This window comes from Manis javanica, chromosome 4 (genome assembly GCF_040802235.1).
Source record: "Manis javanica isolate MJ-LG chromosome 4, MJ_LKY, whole genome shotgun sequence".
Taxonomy (NCBI): Eukaryota; Metazoa; Chordata; class Mammalia; order Pholidota; family Manidae; genus Manis; species Manis javanica.
In genome coordinates this window covers 130,193,049-130,215,861 of record NC_133159.1, presented here as the reverse complement: position 1 = coordinate 130,215,861, position 22,813 = coordinate 130,193,049, and the positions used below count along the sequence as shown (strand labels likewise).

The following is a 22,813-nucleotide window of genomic DNA, read 5'->3' as shown; positions in this document are numbered from 1 at the left end:
CACCACCCAGCTCCAGATCTGCTCCTGCCACACCCAGGGTTAGCTCTCCTCAGAGGCAGAGGCCAGCAAACATACCCCACTTCTTGTGCTTCCTTCCTTCATTACTTGTATTCTCCTCCTCTTTCCCCCAGGTCCTCCCTCCCCTGTCCCCAGGCCCCCGGCCTCTGGGATCTCTCACAGCTCCCCTCAAATCTCCAGGCCTGCGGCCCACTTCTCCCACCTCTTGGAGGGCTCCATGAAAGAGGCTCATGCTTCTGCACCAATTGTCTCACCTTGTACACCTGTCCATAGGTTCCATTGCCAACCACCTCCACCAGTTCAAAGATTCCAGCAGGGTCCTGGAGGAAGGGAAAAGAAGGGAGAGAGAAAGAACAAGATGTCAGGACTTCAATCAGATGTAGCTAGAGGAGGGAAAAGGGTATTCAGTCAGGAGATAAGAGGGAACACTAGCATATTAGGAGGCAGCTTGGGACGGCGAACCCTAATGGTCAGCTTCCCCTTTCCTGGACTGGCACAGAGTTCTATGGGAAAAGTCAGAAGAACATGAGAGAAAACAGAAGTCAGAGCCTAGCTGGCTTTTCAGATGTGCTCTTGATTTCAAACTCAGGGACGAACACTAGGAGTCCATGGCCTCATCTATAAAATGGGGATGCCCAAACACCCACCTCTGGGGTTGGCATCAACTTTCAATGAGGCAATGCCCATAAAATGCTTAAAAGGGTGCCTGGAGTCTACTGTGTGTGCAATAAAAGTTAATTATCACTGTTATTATTACATTTTTTAAAAGCAGGGATGAGGAACACTATCAGGGGGCCAGAATCTGAGAGCCACTCTCCTTTTGTCTTCCTCCCCTTCCCAGTCCTCCTGAGACCCTGGACCTCTGGGCCAGGGTTTGGGGCATCTGGGGGCTCTAAGGGACCTGAACAGAGCAGGGAGAGCAGGTGGCCGTGAGAGAGCTGCTGGGAGGGTGGTACGAAGGGAGAACTTCCAGTTCCTGCTTTCCAGAGCCAGGCAGTGCCAGGAGGAGAGGGCCCAAAGGGCTCAGACAAAGCCTCCTAAGAGGCTCATTGCCTGCTGGGCCAAGAGCAGGCAGCCTGCGAACAGCACAGCTGTGGGGGGGCCACCCACACCCTCCTGGCAGGACTTCTTGAGAGAGAGAGGTGGCAGGCGGAACGGCAAGCTGTGAGGAGCCCCAGTGCTGACCACACGTCATACGTCTGGCCACCTGAAGAGGTGAGGGGGCCACTCAGGAAACAAGCTTTCCAGGCAACACTTGGGCCTCTGTGTTGATAATCCTGAAAGTATATATACTAAAACTCCTTTCTCCCTGACTTTGAAAACCAGTACAGGATTTCCTTAAAAACCCACAAAAGAAGCCTTCACCTTTACCCACCCAGTGTGCACAGGGCCCATCACTTGGGCATGGTGGAGACCAAGCAGACACCAGCCCGAGGCTTTTTTAGAGCGTCCTCACTGTACCTGTCTTTGTCCATTTTCTCAGAGGGAAACTATAGGATGGAAATGTACCCCTAGCTCCTTGTACTTCCCCCATCAGAACACATATCATCATGACCGAAATTAGGCATTTACTTGTCTGTAAATTCCCGGAAGAAAGGGCCTGAGTCCTCTTGCTCACCAGTGTGTCCAGCACCTCACCCAGGGCCTGGCACACAACAGCCTGAGAGAACGTCCCAATCCACAGCAGGGGGACCCATGAGAGAAGGTGCAGAGGGGTTCCTTTACATGCTCTGCGTGGCCTGGTCTGACCAGACCAAAAACTTCATGATTCTATGTTCAATTATTTAGCTCCAGCTGAAGCTGCTTCTTAAACAACGACATTGAACAGGTCTGGGGGAAAAAACAGCCCTACGGGAAAGGGAAAAACTGTCACTGCAGTGTGGGGGGCTAAGGAGAGGTGTGTCTGAACCTGCAAGCTGCCAGGAACCTAGAAATTATTTTGTCTATCGGCAATTCGAGACTTAGAGGAAGGTAACACAGCTCCCTAAGAATCTCCCCAGAAAAAGGTCTCATCCATGTTGGGGCCTCTTAATTCTGACTGTTGCAAAGTCCTTTCTTCTAACTTTCTGAGACAGACGGAGACAGGAGAAAGGCCTTTGGTCATGATTTTTCCAGACACTCCTAATCTAAGAGGGAAAATACGATGGGCTTGTTAGAGTCATAATGATACACTATCATCACCTCAAATCTTAGCTCCCAATCTGTTTGGGAGGCACTGAGGGATGAAAGAACAATCCTTGAGGTCAGACACACTGGGTTTGGCTACTAAGTTAACGGTTTCAAGCCTGTTTCCTCACCCACAAGCCAAGGTGACCACATCTACTCGAAAGGGTTACTCTGAAACCATGCACAGGACCAGCGGCCATGGTATCCAACATGCTCCCCAAAGGCCCAGCCCCTCTCCACTTTCTAACAGCAGCACCATTTCCCACACCAAAGCCTGCCTCTGTACCAACTCTACTCCCCTACTCCCTTCTCCACATCAGTCACTCTGTCCTTTCTCCCCTTGAACCATCCCTGGTTATCTCTTCCTCTCAGTTACTGAAGCTGCCACACTGTCAATCCCTTCGCTCCTCCCTCTTGGAGCTCCTCCCTCCCCACTCTTCTTTCCGCTCCTGGGGCCAATTTAGAGATTTCAGCCTCTAAATGGGCACTTTCTTAATTTTATCTTCTGCCCAGAGCCATATGGCTTCCCACCCTTACAGAAGAGAGCCTGATATCTAAAGTTGCCCCATCAACCAACCAATTAATACTTTGTGACTGAGTGTCTAGTCTGCCCTGCACTGGGCTAGGCCTATTCAAGGAAAAGCTCTAAGGCAAGTTCTCTTCCTTCCTTCATCAATTAGATGCTGAGCACAAACTGTGACAACTCCTCAATCAGACACAGCAGGAGGCAGCACAATGATGTGTGAGAAACATGGGAGGTCCCTCAAAGACTTTATCATTTTATAGACATGCCAAGTCCCACAACAGGGCTATACAGCAGGGTATGATTATATGCTGTATAAGCAACTGAATGCAAGTACTCATGGCACCGAGAAATTGCTTGGCACAGAAGAAAGAGCGCTGCAGAGTGACTTTCTAGTGAGAACTCTGGCATTAGCTGAGCAAGTATCTAACTGTTTAGGGCCTCATCTTCCTCACACCAACTAAGAGGGAGTTGGATTGGGTAAAAAGCCTGATTCATACTTTCAGGGGACAGATGTAAATCCAAGTTGGGACTCCCAGGCAGGCTCCCCAGAGGAGATGGTGTCTGAGCTGTCTTTGGAGGCTGGCTAAATTTCCAACTGATAACAGGAAATTAAGAGTGGGGAAGTCCATGTGATGATGAGAAACAGTTTGGGTTTGGATGTTGAGTGAGATGTTAGGGGACACACAGGAGTAAATGTCTATCAGGCAGTCAGAAACAAAAGTCTGGAGGTAAAGACTTAGAGAATATTCATGAGTGTGAGAGCTGGAGACAGGAGACTAGATGTCCAGGGTGAGTGTACAGGGAAAGAGGACTCAAAGGGCCAAGGCCAGCCGCCAAGGGGTGGCCATGTGCTGCACACTGAGAGAGACAGTCCCTCCCCAGAGGAAGAGACAGTGAGAGAGGCCTGAGAAAATACCACCAGGCTTAGCACCTAGGAAGCCACTGGGAAGTTCTGTGGGAACTGCACTGTGAAAGTAGAAGGCAAATGGCGGGGCTGAAGAGATGGTGATGAGGAAGTGCGGGCCTGTTGCAGGACCCTCTGTGGAGAAGTCTAGCTTTGAGATGAAGGGTAAAGTCAGATGGTGGCTAAAGGAGGCAGCAGGGTCAGACAAAAGGGTTTCCAAAATTGGGAAGATCTCTCATGCTTGTGGAAGGGAAGAAGACAAAAAGAGAGGAGACTGATGATGCTTGGGAGTTGCTTTTATGATACCTATGTGTGCATGCACATGTATATATGTAGTCCACAGGCCGTAAACTGTATTTTCCACTGGTCTACAGAAGTGATAAGACACAGCAGTGCCAATGTTTCCCTTACATACATAGGATTAAGAATTAAGAATGCCCAGAAATGTATACCACAACTCAATTTATGCACTGATCTGGCTTCAAAGGTGGGCCTTTCAAATATGTGCCTGTCTGTGTGCTTGGTCCCTCTCTTCGCTGGTGATCTAGAAGAAGCACCTCCAGGGGGAGGTGCTCTGCTCCTGGGAAGTCACCATGCAGTCCTGGCTTGCCTCCTGCACAGATGCTGCATAGAACTTCTCTAGCTCTTTGTCTTGGTGTTCAAACTCTCTGTTCTCAGCAAATCTGGTTCTTGTCCAGCCAGCTGTTGACAGGTAGGAAGGGATGGGGACAAGGATATGGGTAGGGTAACTAATGAGGACAAGAAGAAATGGGGAGTGAAGAAACACTGGTAAAGGGGAAGAAAGATGAGGGGGCTCCACAAATACCTGATGGCTTTACTTGAATAATTATGTTGGAGGGAAGATAACCAATGCAGAAGGTATGAAGGGCCTGAATAAAGCAGAAAAGCTTGGGAACAGGTGCTATACAGGGGACTTCAGGGTAGTGGTCCCCAAACTTCAGGATACATAAGAATAACCCAGGTAGAAGACTCCTGAGATCCAGCTCCAGAGACTCTGATTTAGCACCACAGGTCTGCAGGGAAGAACAGGAATCTATACATTTAGGAGACATCCTAGGTGATGCTGATGCTGAGCGCCAGGGGACCCATTCTGAGAACGTCTACACGGAAAGGGGTTACTAACTAACAGGTGACAGGAGGTGTGAAGCTATCAGGAAGCAGTAGGGATCCAGTGAGGTCAGGCAGCCTGAGCAGCAGCAGGTGACGAGCATCACTTTGGGTGATCAGCTACTGCTCTCCAGGATGACAGCGCTACAGCACATCTATCCTCAGGGACTCAACTCACGCCCAATTTTACCTACATTCATGTGGCAAACACTAACTAAAACATGACCTCTTTCCTGTTAGCCAAACCAAATCCCAAGTTTTTTTTTTTAATTTTTCAGGAAGACCTCTAGCTACTCGTACCAGAAGCTATCCCACCCATGAAATTTCAACCTCAGTTTCACTGATTAATCTCATCTCCACCATGAGTTGCTCAAGAATAGGACAAAGGAGATATATATTTTTAAGTAAGAGTAAAAAAAGGTGGTTGATTCTTGCCATTTCTTTTCAGGGCTATACTGGAGGTTCTAGCCAGGGCAGTTAGATAAGAAAAAGAGAGAACAGGCTTCTGGACTGAAATGGAAGGAGGAAAACTGTATGTGTAGATGACAGAGTCTTGTATGCAGAAAATCCTAAGAAATTCACTAAAAATCTGTTAGAATGAATTAACAGGTTCAGCAAGGTTACAGGATATAAGATTAATATACAAAAATCAATTGTATTTCTACATACTATGAAAAATAATCCCAAAACTAAATTAAGAAAACAATTCCACTTACAACAGCATCAAAAAGAATACATTTAACCAAAGAAATGTTAGACATGTATGCTGAAAACTTAACACATTGAAAGAAATTAAAGACCTAAGTAAATGGAAAGATACCCCATGTTTATGGATGAGAAGTCTTAAGGTTGTTAATACCTACAGATTCAATGCACTTCTATCAAAATACTAGCTGGCTTTTTTGCAGAAATTGACAGCTTATCCTAAAAATCATATGGAAATGAAAGGGATCCAGAAGAAACAATCCTGAAAAAAGCTGGAGGACTCTCATTACCCACCCTCTTCATATCCCCTCAATAACTAGCTAGCAACTTCTCAATTTCAAAACTCACTACAAAGTTACAGTAATCAAGACAGTGAATACTGTCATAATGACAGACATAAAGATCAATGGATGAAAACAGATGCCAAAAATAAATTTGTGGTCAACTGATTTTCAGCAAGAGCACCAAGCCCATTCAACAATCCTTCAACAAATCATCCTGGAACAACTGGACATCCACATGCAAAAGAATTAAGTTGGACCCCTACCTCATATTATGTACAAAAATTAACTCAAAATAGATCACAGGCCTAAAAAGGTAAGAGCCAAAACTGTGAAAGTCTTAAAAGAAAACATAGGAGTAAATCTTCATAACCTTGGATCAGGCAATAGGTTCTTACACATGACACCAAAAACAAGCAACAAAAGCAAAAAAAACCCGGACTTCCTCAAATTTTAAAACTTCTGTGCTTCAAAGGACACCATCGAGAAAGTGAAAACACAACCCACAGAATAGAAGAAAACATTTGCAAATTATGTATCAAATAAGAGTTCTTGTCTCTGATAAGGGACCTGTATTCAGAATACTAAAAAAAGGACTCAAGAAATAATGCAACAAAAAAAGACAAATAACCCAAATAAAAATGGGCAAAAGATCTGAATAGATATTTCTCCAAAGAAGATATATACAGTTTCCAAGAAGCACATGAAAAGATGTCCAACATTAGTTAACAGGAAATGTGAACCAAAACCAGAAGGTACCACTTCACACCCAGATACACTCAAAACGATGAACAATAACAAGTACTGGCAAGGATGTGGAGAACTTGGAATCCTCATACATGGCTGGTGGAAAAGTAAAATGATGTGTCCCTTTGGAAAACAGTTTGGCAGTTCCTCAAAATGTAAAACAGAAAATTTTTTTCACATGACCCAGCAATTCTACTTGTTCGTAGATACCCAAGAGAATTGAAAACATATGTACACACAAAAATCTGTACATGCATGTTCATAGCAGCCTATTCATAACAGTCAAAAAGTAGAAACCCAAATGTCCATCAACTGATTAATGGTTATATATTCATACATTGGATTATTATTTGGCAATAAAAAGGTATGAAGTAATGATATATGCTACATCTGATGAATCTTGAAAACATACTAAATGAAAGAAGCCAGTCTAAAAAGGTTTTATGTTCTATGGCTCCATTTATGTGAAAAGCCCTAACAGGCAAATCCATAGGGACAGAAACTAGATTAGTGGTTTCCAAGGGCTGAGTGGAAGAAGGAATGTTAGTGACTGATAATGGGTACTGGATTTACTTGGGGCAGATTGAAATGCTCTGAAATGAGACAGTGGAGATAGCAAGTCTGAGAATACACTAAAAACCACTCTAAAATACTCTGAAAGTGTGAATTTTATGCTGTGATTTACATACCAGTAAAATTGTTATTAAAAAATAATAATCCTAGAGACCTCCCATAGTGCTCAATAAATTATTGTTCATTAGTGAAGTTTCTACTCTAAGAAAGCCACCCTACCAACATGGAAGGGAGCCCTCAAAGTGCTTCTGGTCTAATAACACATATGAAAATATCCTGAGACAAACACAGAAAATGATAAAATACAATCAGTTATATGATTAAGAGTCAGGTAATTTGGTTTCTATTCTTGGTTCTGCTGCTAACAGGCTGTGTGTTTGGGGGTAAGTCACTTACCTCTCTAGTTTCCCTTTCAACAAGACAAGAAAACTTTCCAGTTCTAATTCTATGATTCTAAATGCTCAAGTCCATATTCTACAGAGCTGCCACCCTAATGACTATGTATTACTTCCATACTGTGTGCCAGGAGCTGTGTTAGGCTCAGGAATATAGCAGAGAATATAATGGGGGCAGTCCCTAGTGCAAGGGTGTTTCCATTGTGATGGGGGAATCAGAAACACTAAACAACTCTACAACCACTTCTCCAATAATAACTGTGGCACGTCTCAGCCCCATCCTGTGGAGAAGTACAGGGCACTAAGGGAAGAAACTTGACCGAGCCTGGGAAATCAGAGGAAGGCTCTACTGAGGGTGACATGTTTAAGCTGGGGTCTAAAAACCTTCCCAGCACTCTCCTCTGAGCAGTCCAGTATCTGTCCCAGCGCTATGGCCCTAATCTTCACTGCCTTATATAATCTCCTATATTTTCTGTGAAGATCTCTCATTACCCACTCTTCCCATACCCCCTCAATAAGCAAGTAGCTAGCAATTTTTGTATGTATATATTTTGTATGACCTTTATTTTGTAAAATCATATGTTCATTTTTCAGCTGTTTTGCAATATTTTTATATTGTTAATGTACAATTACTTGAACATTATGGCTACTAGACTCCTATTATCAAGTCCCCCCCACATACTCCATTACAGTCACTGTCCATCAGCATAGTAAGATGCTATAGAATCATTACTTATCTTCTTTGTATATATTGCCTTCCCTGTGCCCCCACCCCCTACATTATGTGTGCTAATCGTAATGCCCCGTTTCCCCCCTTATTCCTCCCTTCCCACCCATACTCCCCAGTCCCTTTCCCTTTGGTAATTGTTAGTCCATTCTTGGGTTTTGTGAGTCTGCTGCTGTTTTGTTCCTTCAGTTTTTGCTTTGTTGTTATACTCCACAGATGAGTGAAATCATTTGGTACTTGTCTTTCTCCACCTGGCTTATTTTACTGAGCATAATACCCTCTAGCTCCATCCATGTTATTGCAAATGGTAGGATTTGTTTTCTTCTTATGGCTGAATAATATTCCATTGTGTATATGTACCACATCTTCTTTATCCATTCATCTACTGATGGACACTTAGGTTGCTTCCATTTCTTGGCTATTGTAAATAGTGCTGTGATAAATATAGGGGTGCATATGTCTTTTTCAAACTGGGCTGCTGCATTCTTAGGGTAAATTCCTAAGAGTGGAATTCCTGGGTCAAATGGTATTTCTATTTTGAGTTTTTTGAGGAACCTCCATACTGCTTTCCACAATGGTTGAACTAATTTACAATCCCACCAGCAGTGTAGGAGGGTTCTCCTTTCTCCACATCCTCACCAACATTTGTTGTTGTCTATCTTTTGGATGTTGGCCATCCTAACTGGTGTGAGGTGATATCTCATTATGGTTTTAATTTGCATTTCCCTGATGATTAGTGATGTGGAGCATCTTTTCATGTGTCTGTTGACCATCTGAATTTCTTCTTTGGAGAAGTGTCTGTTCAGATCCTGTGCCCATTTTTCTATTGGATTATTTGCTTTTTGTTTGTTGAGGTGTGTGAGCTCTTTTTATATATTTTGAATGTCAACCCTTTATCGGATCTGTCATTTATGAATATATTCTCCCATACTGTAGGATGTCTTTTTGTTCTACTGATGGTGTCCTTTGCTGTACAGAAGCTTTTTAGTTTGATATAGTCCCACTTGTTCATTTTTGCTTTTGTTTCCCTTGCCCGGGGAGATATGTTCATAAAGAAGTTGCTCATGTTTATGTCCAAGATATTTTTGCCTATATTTTTTTCTAAGAGTTTATGGTTTCATGAAGTAGCTAGCAATTTTTGAGCATTTTCTTTGTTCCTGGTACTGCTGAGTGCTTTAGAAGTATAATCTCATAATGAAGTTTGAGGTGGGTGCTGTTGGTGCATCATTTCACAGGAGAAGGAAGTTTAGTGAAATTAAATGGCTTGCCTGGGGTCACACACAGCCAGAAGTGATTGAGCCAAGGTCTGACCTCAAAACTTTGACTCCAAGGCCTGTCTTCCCAGCTCAAAGCTCCTGTCACCTAAGGGACCATTTGGTCCCTTTCTTGCCCCAGCCATGGCTCATGAATCCAACTGGTGAGTTTCTCACCCAAGGGTAGCCAGACTAAGAGAAAAAATGAGCTAGAGCAAATTTCTCCCCTTCAGACACTTCAACTAAGACCCAGAGGGAAGATGCCAGACAGAACATGACAGGTTAGGGCTGCAGAGGCCCCGATGATCTCAGGTAAAGGAAAACAGAGGCTGTCAGTGAGCAGAGAGTGCCTGCTGAGAACAAAGCAGAGTGGAGGCAGATGGAAGTGGGGGAAAGACTGATTGCTTCTAGCTGTCCCCTGGTGTCATCATGAATCTAGAACCAAGCTACAGTTCCAGTTCCAAGGAACTGGCTACACTACAGTTCATATGCCCAGACTGTTAATGAGATTCTGGATCTTAAAGTAAATTAATATTTGGTAGCCAGCACTGGTCTAAGTGCTTTATTCATACCAATCAATTTAAGCCCACAAAACTCTATGATATTGATACTGTTGTTATTCCCAGTCTAAAGATGAGGAAACCAAGACTCAGTGAAGGTAAGTAACTTGCCCAAGGTCAAAGAGCTCATTCAGTGGCAGAGCCTGGATTTGAATGCTTGTGGTCTGGCTCCAGAGTCTACACTCTAACTGTCCCTTTATCTGACCTAGCTTGAGCAGATTTCTTGCAAGCAAACAAGCTGGACAACAGCATCATTACTTAGTTTTTCACATGATTATGTCTCATCTCCCCAACTGGAAGAGAAGCTCTTCAAGGGCAGGAATCATGCTCAGGTGGTGCCCAGGTACTATACAGAATGAGAGTGATGCAGACTGTGCTGATAGAGTTGCCTGAATGAAAAATACAGCAGCATTATCTGTATGGCTGGGAGCCTGTACATGCACAAAGCTACTTTTGTTGCATGGTGAGCATGTGGAGTAACAGTTTGTGGTTGCTTTCTTTCACTCACTCAATGTTACTAAGCATTTCTTACCTCCAATATTGTATATACATGAAAACAGCATAAATGCTTTGTTGATGGAGAGGCTGTGGAAGGCATCATAAAAGTGCTGGAATCAATTACTGGAGAACAGGCCTCTGAGACAATGAACAGATTTCTTTGTGTAAGTCAAAAACTGTCAGAGGCAGTGTGCACTGTGCTCTACATTGTATGATGTTGCCTACAATTTACAATTATCCACATTCAGGTATGAAGAGACAACAGTGATGTTAACTCTCTGCTAATACTATCCAGGTAGATGTAATGCCATGTGCAATGCAAGGGTCAGTGTTTGACACACACATTTAAAGCCAGCACCACACCTACAGTGATAATGCAGCTCATTCAGGATGCTGCCAGGCACAGCTCAGGAAGTGCCTGTTGCCTGTTCCTGCTTCTCTACCACAGCAGGTATGTTTCTGAGTATACATGAGGTACTCCAGTGCTTGCTGATTTAATGTTTACATGCCAGACAGAGCAAGGCAGAATGGCTTTGGTCAAAGAAAGCTTTCCAGGATAAGTTTAGGATAAAGAACTAGGGGAAGAGAAGAGGCACCAAGCTGGGTGGGCGAAGAGGAAACATGCAGCCAGAGGGCTAGTAAGGATGCAGAAAGAAAGTTGTCCCTTCAAACTTTGCTCTGGCTCAAATCCCCCTTTGTGATTTCAGGTGTGTCAGTCTCCTCAGCCAAAGCTCGGAGATTTCTGGAAGGCACTGCCTTATGCTTCAGAATCACATGCTATGTGCTTCATAAATGTATACAGAGTGGCAATTTGGCACAGCACCTCAATCCTTCCCAAGATGCTGATTTACACCTTCATCAAGGGCTCTGTTCACTAGATCTGGCCAAGAGGGAACCAGGCCAAACTGGCCTTGGGCTCTTCCTTTTACTGCTGACCCTAAAGGGACTTCCTGGACCCCTCCTATACTCATATCTGGAGAAAGAACAAAGAGGATATGGCGAACATAGCTCTGATAAACGGCAAGGCAGGTAGTCTGACTCCTAGGGCCCAGCCCCAACTGACATTATCCTTTCCCTTCCTGGAAACCAGGAAGTCATTTTAATGCCATGGTAAAACAGATGGAGATTAGATTAAAAATGAAAGCTGTCAACTATTTCCCAAGAGAAATTGCAAAACAGTTCATGTATGAACGTTTCAGGACTGCCAGATCACAGTGCAGTTTAGAGGCTGGGATACAGTGGCAGTGGAGGTATGAATTGAAGCTCAGTGACAAGTGAGCAGTTAGCCAAGGCTGTAGGACAAGTGAAGGAGAGGAGAAAACCCCAATTACCCCCTATTTGTGTGCAGAAACCTAGAAATGTATGGGAAAGGTTTGGAATCACAGTGGAATCCAGGATGAAAGGGTGATGACAGAATGGGCAAAAGGAAGTAAGCACCTTACATTTGGAGTCACATTTCTTGGAAGTGGTTCAGAGCTGGCAGACTAGAACCCTGGCCTTCAGTCCTGTCCTGCTAACAGCACCTCCTCTAATGATATGCCTCTTCCCATGGTACTTCAGATTGCCTGTCTCCAAATGGGGAAAGTCATTCAGGCTGTGTCTGCTTTGCATGTAAAGGAAATCCCTTGAGGGGTAAAGGTTTTTTTTTTTTTCAAAGTACTATAACAAACGCAAACTGTTATTAATATTAGTCAACAATTTTTTTAAAAAATGCATGTCAAAGAGTGACTTCTTAAACCCTGTTCTACCTTGTAGGAGCTTATAAATCACAGACCCCAACACAGAGGAGAGAGTTAACGTGTTGAGAAAAGTAACATAGGCTAAAATGAAGGGATAAGATTGTCTGTGAGGCAACAGGAGGAGAAGCAGGCAGAATGGGAAAATGTATCCCCCACATTTTTGCCGACCCATGAGTCTTATAATTACAGAATTTCAGAGCTGGAAGGGCCCACCCATTAAGAATTCCAGGAGATTCTGGGAGGCTGCTGGATTAGTAGAGGTAGAATTGGAACCATAAAGTCTGGGGAAGGGCTGAAGCCCTTGGGAAAGAGACAAGGGAAGGACTGGTCTCCCCGGCGCTTCAGGCTCAGCAGTGATTATTCACTTGCACGTGCCCTGGCAGGTCCTGCTGCTGTAACCATTGCCCTTCCCAAACCTGGGCAAGGTGCCATCCTACCTCCAACAGGGGAGCAGTGCCAGGAGGTGGGGCAGCACAGGGTATGGGGGGAGAGGAGAACAGGGGCTAGGGGAGGTGGCCACAACCCCAACTCTGGCATCAGGAGACAGGTTCACTCCTATGCCAAGCACACCAGGACTCCACAGAGGCCCACAGGTTCAGACAAACAGCTAGTGCAGGGGGCGTAAAGGAGAGGGCCACCAGGGAACAAGAATGGGAACTTGTGGCCTACAGTGGGACTCAAGAGCTGGCATAAGGGAGTCCAAAGCCAAACCACTCTGTTGCCCTGGAAGAGCAGGGCTGCCAGGACCTGTGGAGCCTCTGTTTATCTGGTACTGGGACGGGGCTGGGCTGAGGCCCTCCAGTCTGCCTCCCAGAAGAAGACAATAGGCCTATTTTCCTCAGCTCTTCCTGTGACCCAGAAGGCCCACACAAGGAGGAAGAGGGCGGCAAAGGCAGCGTTAGAGACCAAGGCACAGCCTTGGGGAAGGGCCTTCAACCTCCCAGGAGCACATCAGTGGACTCAAAGTCACCCCTAAAACCCCAGCCATCTAAGTCGTAAAACACTGCCTGTCATGCAAATGCAGCTTTAAACCCCATCCCTTAGCTCCACTACCAACCAGATTACTAACCCTGGGAGAGGGGCAAATGGCATGAGAGACAGGGCAGACAGGTTTCCCCAACAGTTCAAGTCCCACAGGGCCCCAGGCTGCACTCAGTACCAGCTGAGACACAGAAGGTGCAGAGTATTCTGTGCAGAGGTGGAGACTTAGACATCCTTCAATTAGCTGTGAGTAGCTAAAGGATGTGTATGTGCATGCACATGAGAAAAAATTACAGGAGGCAGCATGTTTGTGAGAGAGTATGTGTGTAAGAGGAAAAAAATGGGAGTGGATGTGTAGGATGGGATAGGAAGCGGCGGAAAAGTTTCATCAGGTCACCTCATCCTATGCAAGCAGAGAAAATGAACACAGCCCCACGGACCCAATGGATCCAGATGCCTGCCTTTTGACAGGGGTGGCCCTCCAAGGCCCCAGTCAGTCTCCACCTACCCCCAAGGCAGCCAGGGAAATGAGTCACGTTACCCCTACTCCTACCCCAAAGCGCACAGGGTGGAAAGTATGCCCAGAGCCAAAGCATGAGACAGATGAAATGTTCCTATGGTGCAAAAGGAAGTCAATGGAGGAGTGGGATCATTGGGGCACCTCTTCATTGAGCCAACACACTGGAAGGAAGGGAGAAGGAAAGGAAGGTTAAAATCCTCATCAATTCCCCATCACCCATCATGTCCAATAATAAACTGGGCTCTAACAAAACCTTCCAAAAACTCCTTTTCCCAGCTTTCATCATTCCCTAAAACTGACTCTCCGTCTGCTCTGGGCTAACCCTACCTCTCACTGTGGAACTGCATCGTATCCTTTTATTCTGGTTCCGTACTGTGAAGTACTAGTCCTCTGTTTATCACCCACTATGTATGTTTTTGTGGGAATGGAGTGCAAGAAGGGAGGAAACCAAGTAAACTCTGGGAGTTGAGGGGAGAGAAAGAAACCAAGACAGGTGTTTACGTGCTGGTGGGGATAGGTAGTTATAAAGCCACTCTTCCTGGGTCTCCATGCCAGGACACACACATGAACATGAACACAGATGCATACACACACTTACAGTCACACAGAGAGGCATAAACAAGTTCAGACATGATACATACATGAACACAAATACCACTGTAATCAGAAATCAGTCAGAGCAGAGGGGACCCTGCCTAGGCATGGAGGTTGGGAGCAGTTCCCCTCCAGGCTTCTCAAAGCCCAGCTTCCCCACAGGGCTGCCTCAGACAGAGGCCCTGAGCTGGTAGCTCTATCCAGGCCAGAGGTCTTCACAGGTGGGTAGCTGACACATGGAGGGAGTTGGCTGAGAGGTTTTGGGGAGGAGTGCAGAGGAGAGAAAGTCAGCAGCTGGGGGAAGGAGGGAAGCAGAGGGGACCAGAATTGAAGCAGCCTAGTGTTGGTTCTAAAATGGCCACAGGCAAAGCAGGGGACAGATGGTCTCTTTCTGATGCTGAGCTGGAGAAGTGGGGGGAAAAGGAAAAGGAAAAAATAAATACCATCACAGTCAGAAATTTAAAAATAAACCAAAAGACCTTAAAGATAAACAGCTTACTTCTGAGGTTCTGCCTGCCTCCAGAGCCTTCTAAAAGAAAACAGAGAACTGCAAGCCTGGGAGGACAACCCCAGCCTCAGGTCTGAAGACTGCTGGAGATCATTCTAACCATCCCACTGCCCAGGGTTGCAATACCTTGCACAGTCTTCTAGGCAACTGAGATGCTATCTTCCCTTTACCTCGCTGATACTTCCCAAGTCTCAACTTTTTAAGGATTTTGCTTTTAAAACGTGCAAGCTGTCAGAGCAGTTTGATCTTGGTTCTGCCACGAGAAGCAGTTTCTGCCCAAGGCCAGCAGAATCAGTTTCATCACCTCACTGCCACTGCTGCCATCACCCAGTGGTCCTGCACTTCAGACTCTGCAAGGTGCTTTCCCAGCCATTATCTCATTTGTGCCTCAGACCTGTAGGGGAGCCAGGCAGGAATTATTACCCTATTTTAAAGAGGAGAAAAACCAAGGCTCCAAGAAATTAAATGTTTGTCAAGGTGGAACTAGAACTCAAGCCTGGTTGGTCTCCTGATGGCAAATCCAAGGAGGCTTCCCATACACCCCACGCTGACCCCCACCACCCACCCCCAGAAATTTGTCCACTAGATTCCATTTGCGACTAGTGAGCCAAAAAAGCTTCTTCCTCTGGCTCAGACCTGACTGCCTTACAGTTGATTATCCCACGTGTGGTTCATCTGGAGCCTTGCCAATTCCCATCTCGGGATCATTGGTTTCCTCCTGGTGTAGGGATGAGGCAGAGGGGCAAGAGACCTGCGCGCTACTGGGTTTCTCTCTGTTCTAGTAACAGCCGTGCCCTCTCACCTCTGGGTCACTATACATGCTCTTCACTCTTCCAAACACATCATTCCCCTCTTTACCTGGATGCCCCCATGCCCACCTCTCCGGGAAGTTTCCCTGACAGTACTCCTGCTCCCACAGTACTCAGTACTGCCCCTTTCATAGCACCAATCACATTTTTGTGACTGACTTTTTAATTGTCTGTCTCCTCTGCCAGACTAAGTTCATGGAGGTCAGGGCCCCTTTCAATACCTATCTGCTGAATGAAAGAATATAGAAATAAAAGAAAGTTGGTATTATCTAGAAAAACCTTCCTCTCTCCTTAATACAAGGGTTGCAAACACTAGTTTTGGGTTTATCTTCATTCTTCCAAAATAATCCATGAATATTCACATAAAAGCAATGCACTAGGGCAGCTACTAAAAGTGCATCCTTTTTTGCCTGTGAATCAGTGCCCCATAGTTTATATGCTTGGATATATGTATCACTAGAAAGTGGACTGTCTTAAGGAAGGGGACTCCTATATGGTTGGCAAAACCCAAACGGGGATATAAACAAGGACCTAAAGATTGTAGGAAGCAACAGGGCCAGAAGAGATAAGGGGAAGGTTTCCTGGAGGAGAAAGGAGCTAAGCATTTTGGAAAGAAAGTGGGCAAGAGGCTGCATAGGTGAGAAAAGCAGAGGTTCCCACCTCTGAGGACAACTTACAGGAAGGTTCAAAAATGTAAGAGGATAACTCTGACAGATTCTCTCACCAGAATGGAAACTGGGAGTGTAGGAAGATGGAATGACAGGGAAGGGTGAGGGTTTGTTTGTACTTCATAAAGAATCAGAAGGCCTGGGCACTGGTTCCGATTCTTCTGTGTAATTGAGGCAAACCAGCGGATCACTAAACCTTTCAGAACCTTTTCCTTACTTACTCAATGACAGCTAAGAAGTTATACATGCAAAAACATTCTGAAATCCACTAAGTGCTACAAACTTGCATAGTCTTTATGAAGAGACTGCCTCCCATACAGTAAGGAAAAACAGTCAAAAGGTGACTAAGACTTGGTGTTACTGGAATTTAGAGTGAACAGTGCCAGCTCAGGCAAAAAGAAACAGAATAAAAAAGTAGAATTGAGAGGAGAGCAAGTGAAAGAGGAGGGAGAAAAAAAGACCTAAGGCCTTGGAGTTAGGGCTGACAGGGCCAGGGAGGAGGGAAGTCCCTGGCAAGCAGACGCTAGGGAAGAGCAAGAAAGGGCAGAGTCAGGAAGCAGCAGAAGGCAGGCAGGCAGGGAGGGAGCCGTCAAGCCCATTCAGGCTGGCAGACACCAAGCTCACAGAGGAGGACAACAATAATCAGGGGCTGGATAATAATAACCCTTCTCACTGCTGGTTTTCAAATGTTACACAAACAAATCATTATACCTCATTGCCAACCTCCTCCTGTGGGAGTCAGGTGTCCACAAACCCAAGGGAAGAGACTAGAGAAGCTTCAGGACGAAGCCTTACCCATGAATTGATTCTAATTCCAAATGGGAGACCCAACCAAACAGCATGAGAGAGAATTTAGTAAAAATTGCTACAAATGGCAAAAGAACTATAAAGAGAAACCCAGGAAGGAAGGGCACAGGGCACAAAGCTGAGCCTGTTGGGAGAAGAGCAGGTGGAGGTTGGGACCAGCAGGGACAGGGAGGATGTCTGAATCACACACACAGAAAGGAAGACCAGGGTTGTCCTCCAAAGGGTGGAGACCAGATACTCTCTGGCTCCACCAAGCACCAACTCAGAATAAACTACAGCCCAAGGGATGTAGGTGAGACAGGAAGAACTTCCAGACCAGCAGGATAGAGCAAACATGCTCACCCAACTTTCCACCCTGCCTGTCTCTCCTTTTTCTCCTAAGAATCCTTCCCTGGCTACATTTATGACAACTCTAGGGCCCAGTGAACCAGTTCATGCATTCACTCAACAAACATTGACCACCTGCTAGACTGTGGTAATGAACAAAACAGAAATGGTCCCTTCTTTCCTGTAGCTTACAGGAAGCAGGCTTTAAAGCAGACATAATGACATAATAACTATATAAATTCAACTGTGAAAGACTACGAAGAAAAGTACAGGGCACTATTAGAAAGAGTAAAGGGAGGTCGTGATGCAGGAAAGGCCTGCAAGGGGGAGTGACATTTAAACTGAGACCAAAAGGACAAGTAAGAGTTAATCAAGCAACAAAGGCCAGAAGGCTGAGGCAGGAAGGCTGAGGCAGGAAGGAAAGAGTCTTAAATCTCCAGGCAAGGAGGAGCCAAGCAGCCTAGAATTCTTTCAGTCAATAAGGCACTTTACACATTTCTTACCAATGCCCTGTCTCGCACATTCACTTTACACATTTTTTTAACCACTGTCCAGTCCCTCACATCCTAATAAAGCCCTATATCCCCATCAGAGTATCCCTGAGGGTGTGATTCCGGTTTCCCCTCAGGCTGGGTGTTTCCCCAGAGGGGGCCCAGAGCTTTTACACAAAAGGGCACATGGGGCCAGAGTGACTGCCCAGCGACCGCTGGAATTCCTGACTCAGGGGGCAGGACAGACAAGAGTTTCAAGTTCAGATACTAGATTCTGAGGTTGTTCTTTTCTCCAGTGAGGCTGGAAGACATTCAGGGAATGGTAGAAGACTCTGGAGCAGGGAAAGGGAAGCCAGGCTCATGGAATTTCATGCCCACACCTGGGGGCTCAGTGATTCACCCATCCACAGCCATTAAGATTGAACTCAATAGACTGGGTGGTCTTCTCTTTCCCAAACAAAATGCTGAGGAGATGTTAACAGAACCTGGTGACAGCCTTTCTGGGCACAGCCTTTCTGGGCACTTTCTTTCACAGGAGCAATCAGGCGGCTACCACCCATCTAACAAGCAGTTACCAGCCCAAGTATACTTAACCTATACTTTCATTTAGCCCTTGCAGTCTTGTTAGCCTCATTTGACAAATGAGGTAAATGAGGCATGGGGGTAGTAATGACCTTGCCAGAAGTCATGCAGAAAGTAACAGAACTGGGATTAAAACTTAACTGTCTCCAAGGCCTGTGCTTCTGCAGATGAGTGATGACAGAGAAGGCCCCTCTATTCCAGGTCCCTTCCTATCTTCAAAACCCAAGTTACAACTCCCAATCCCCAGGTCAGTCCTCACCTGGTCTGACCACTCTGCCGCTCAGCAATGACAGACTCAGGAAAGTCTCTGGAGTGCACGTATACTGAAGTTCATACTTCAAACAGTCCTGCAGACCTTCTTCTAAACCTGCCCTTTATTATGTCCTTCCCAGATGCCCAGCCTCAAGCCCACACCCCAACTTTGCTCCTACTCTGAGATCTCTACACAGTAGGGGCTGGTGATTCCCAGACAGCTTAGAGACAACATCCTGGTTACCTCTTTTGCCATCATCCCCCAATCCCATTTCCCTTACCTCCTCCTTCCCCCAGCTTCACACACACAGGCCCCACCCAACAAGCATACCTTTCCTTACATATAGTACATTGCAAATCATACATCTGATCTGTTCATGTGGTCAGGTCAGTGTTGAGAACAACAGCATACCACAGAGTAGGCACTGAAAGATATGAGGAAGAGAGAAAAGGAGGGAGATGGGGACTACTGGGTCTAGGGGGACCTTGGGGATCCCCTGGTCCAGGAGTTCTCAGATGAAATCTGCATCAGATCTCCTGGGAAAACACACATACAAGGGCCGCACCCTGGACTCCGGGGGCAGGGCCTGAGTACATGCAGGTTAAAAAGCAATCCAGGTGATTCTGACTGAGCCCCTGATTAAGAGCCACTGTTTTCATCCCCTCGTTTTGCAAATAAGGAAACCAAGTGCCAAAGATACGACAGTCATCCTGTAGATAAAGAACTGTAACTAGAACCATGTCTCCTAGCTCCTAAGGCCACACTCACCATGGATCATGCTGCCTAAACTCCAAAAGTCCCACCAGACCTCCATCTGGAGCTTTCTGGAGAAGTCAATTTTACCCAATCTGAGGAGGTTACGAGGCCAGGGCAGGGCTCTGGGAAGTAACAGGGGCATTTATCTTTGATTTGTGAAACACACCTCATCTGCCCAGAATGCACCTCGGACCACAGGTCAGCCAAATACATATGAGCTCTGAGCCAGTTTCTGGTGGGGACTGGGCAACGGAGCAGAGTGGTTAAGCACAGGGGTATCAGAAGCCAGATCTAACAAGCTCCAAGACCCTGACCTACCATTAGCACCTTAAAAGATGCACGATGGCCTATGGATGCTGTGCTTTAAGCACAGGCACATAAATCAGTTTTTACTTTTATTAGTGACGGTGATAATAAACGATAATGCCAGAGTATATAGGCCAACACCTAAGGAAGGCAGTGTTTCTAGAAACGAGTGAAACATTCCTTCATTCAAACTGTGTACATCAAAGATAGTTAAACACATTCAGTCCAAGGAAAACAATCAACCTCATTTCATACCCAGCTCAGTCTAAGGAAAAAATAGACTAAATAGATTACAGTGAGAGGGACTGTGGTGAAAAGGGCCATTCAGCATTAGGCAGACGCTGGAAGATAATGCCAAATCTGTGTGCCTCCTCTCAAGTTGTGCACAGAAGACAGAGAGAAAGACTATGAGTATGAGGCCTTACTCTTTCCCTTAGTCTTTAGGATCCAACACAAGGATTGGTAATCTAGGGATACTGCCCTGAACAGTGGACCCTAAGTCACCACCCCAAACCTACTGCTGCAGGCCTCCGTGGCCTGGACTCTGTAAGACAGGCCTCTCTACAACAGGGGGCTCTCCCACTCTCCTCTTTTTCCCTCTTTCCCCATGAAGGTCAAAGAAGAAACTGGGTGTGGACAAAGCAAAGTGAGGAGACCAGGAGCACCATCCAACTGGTCAACTCTATTCTAAGAAATCGAACTTGATTCTAGTTCATGCTTTGGGTCTGTCCAGCCGTGTGGACACCACGGATGGTTACAGTCCGACACTGCAGGCCTTGAGGCCCAGGAAGGTGACATCAAAGGGGTCTCAAAGGCTGCGCATGGTTTCCCCCAAACATCTTTGGCAGCTAACTACCCCCTCCTCCCATAAGAATTTAGGGCTTTTCTGTGGCCCACCCTACAGGAGAGAAGCATCCAAGCCCACCCTACCAGATCCTAAAAACCTACCTTCCCTTTATTGAATTTGCCATGTGTGAGCTTTTGGCACTTAGAAAGGTTCCTAATGGTATGTGAATACATTGCTGAGTACAACTTCCAGCCAGAGATGTATCACTGGCTACCCCTCAGGAAAAGTGGAACACAGGAAAGCCAGAGACACTCTGACAGGTCCAAGGTACTCACCTAAAGATGGTTTTCCCCCACTTCAGGGAAAAGCACCGTTAAAGCATGTAGCCCTTTACACACAAATGCGGAAATGCTGTTACATTTTATTATCTTCTTTTCAACTCCCTAAACAACTGTCTTTCCAACTGCCCTAGCACCAACCCACCAGCCTCCCGGGAAGAGAAGAACTGAGAACAGCATGATGATGAAAATAAACACAACAAGAGAACTAGAAAGCAAGTCATAGCTGAGAGATGGCAAGAGAAGCCGAATAGGGAAGAGAAACCCTGAACTGCTTTCTGCTGTTTAATCCTCTGGTGATTCCATGCAGCCATTTCATTTTAAAACCCCTCTCAGAAAAAGATAACCTTGCATTGCAGTCAGGTGGGAGGGGACTATTCTGAGTTGCCTTATGACACAGGACTTCTGAGACAGGTCACCTCACCTGACTCAACAAATATTAAGCATCTGCTATGTCAGGCCCTTTGCTCAACTCTGCACACACAAAAAGGGAGGAGACACAGAAGTTGCCAGGGGTGTGTGTGTGGGGGGGGAGTTCTTATTTAATGGATACAGTTTCAGTTTGGTTAGATGAAAAAAGTTCTGGAGCTGGATGGCAGTGAGGGTTTACAGAAGAATGTGAATGGACTTAATGCCACCGACTATATGCTTAAGACAGCTAAAATGGTAAATTTTATGTTACGAGCATGTAACTATAGTAACATTGTAAATGGAGAGGGGGAGTGAGAGTCTTCCTTTCCTCCCTCCTAAAAACAGGCCTTCTGGATCATTCAACTCTCTCTGCTCCAGACTGAATCCTCTCAATTCTCTAGCATGTCTTTCCCCTCCTGCTATCACAGTGCTTTGTCAGGCAGCCCAACACCCAAAAGTCTCTATCAGCTCTGGGCATGAGCTCTAGGCCCCAGGGAGTTTTGTATTCCCAGCATGTGCCCACCAATGCCAATTAACCAGCAGTCCCCAGAGGCTGGGCTAATGTCACTTACCCCCTCTTCTCAAAATATGTCCCAGGTGTATCAGCAAAACCTGTCCTCTACCAAGACACAGATCTAGACCACATGCTCCAGGGGGGTAGTAACCATTTCTCATGCAGACTGTTTCCAATCTATGAAACAGACCCTACTTCAAAAGTCTCCAAATACTTCAGGACAGAAACATTATGGACAGTGTTATATCTCTAAACAAGCCCAGAAAGCCTGTTTACCACAGGCTGCACATTTACAATTAAAGCAAGCAGCAAACAATACTGCTCAAAGCATATGGTCTAGAATGTCAGCTGCAAAGTGCCCTCCTCTCAACACGTAGCCACATATATACCCTGCTGCTGGGAACACACTGCCAACCGCACAGGGCTGAACAAGCTCAGGCTCTGGAATGAGTCAGACCTGAGTCTGAATCTGGGATCTGCCACTTGCTGGTTGTCCAACTTCAGGCAAATCATTCAGCTTCCAAGTTCTACAAGCCCTGGTTTCTTCATCTTGAAACTGAAGAAAATATGGGTCACTGTGAGGGATAATGAGATAATATAAGGAGAGAACATACCGCATAGTGAACATTCATTGTTATTTCAACCCCCAAACCCCTCCTTAAGTCAATCACATTAAAATATAAGTAATTTTATCAGAGCAATCTTTGTCCTGAACTGAGAAAAGAAAAAGGGTTTACTACAGGTCTACAGGGATAAAAGAACTGACAAGCTTCTGAGCCACATGCTGCCTGTCCCCACACCCTGGCTTTGTTTGACATGTGGACTAAGGTAGTTTCCCCAGTCAAGGATGACCTTGTTAAGGGAAGAGGGACTTTCTTCAGCTTCTCCAAACTGTAGCCAGACAAGACTAAGAGCCTGTGAAGTTCTGCTCCTCAATCAGA

At 45.7% G+C, this 22,813-nt stretch overlaps 1 protein-coding gene across 15 annotated transcripts in view; it reads right to left on the bottom strand.

Moving 5' to 3' along the window:
- The window catches only part of MINK1 (misshapen like kinase 1), a 48,092-nt gene that overhangs the window by 16,511 nt on the left and 8,768 nt on the right, over positions 1 to 22,813 (bottom strand). For 12 of the 15 annotated variants that reach the window (XM_073234960.1, XM_037026792.2, XM_037026793.2 and 9 more), the window contains exons 1-2: positions 22,330 to 22,348; positions 273 to 338 (exon numbers count right to left, since the gene is read on the bottom strand). Coding sequence is in view for 1 of the 15 variants with exons in the window: in XM_037026799.2 (XP_036882694.1) it covers positions 273 to 338 (66 nt within the window). In the remaining 14 variants the exon portion in view is untranslated. Of the gene's footprint in view, positions 1 to 272; positions 339 to 22,329; positions 22,350 to 22,813 lie in introns of those variants that run through there. The other 3 variants (XM_037026791.2, XM_037026794.2, XM_037026799.2) reach the window with 2 other exon arrangements.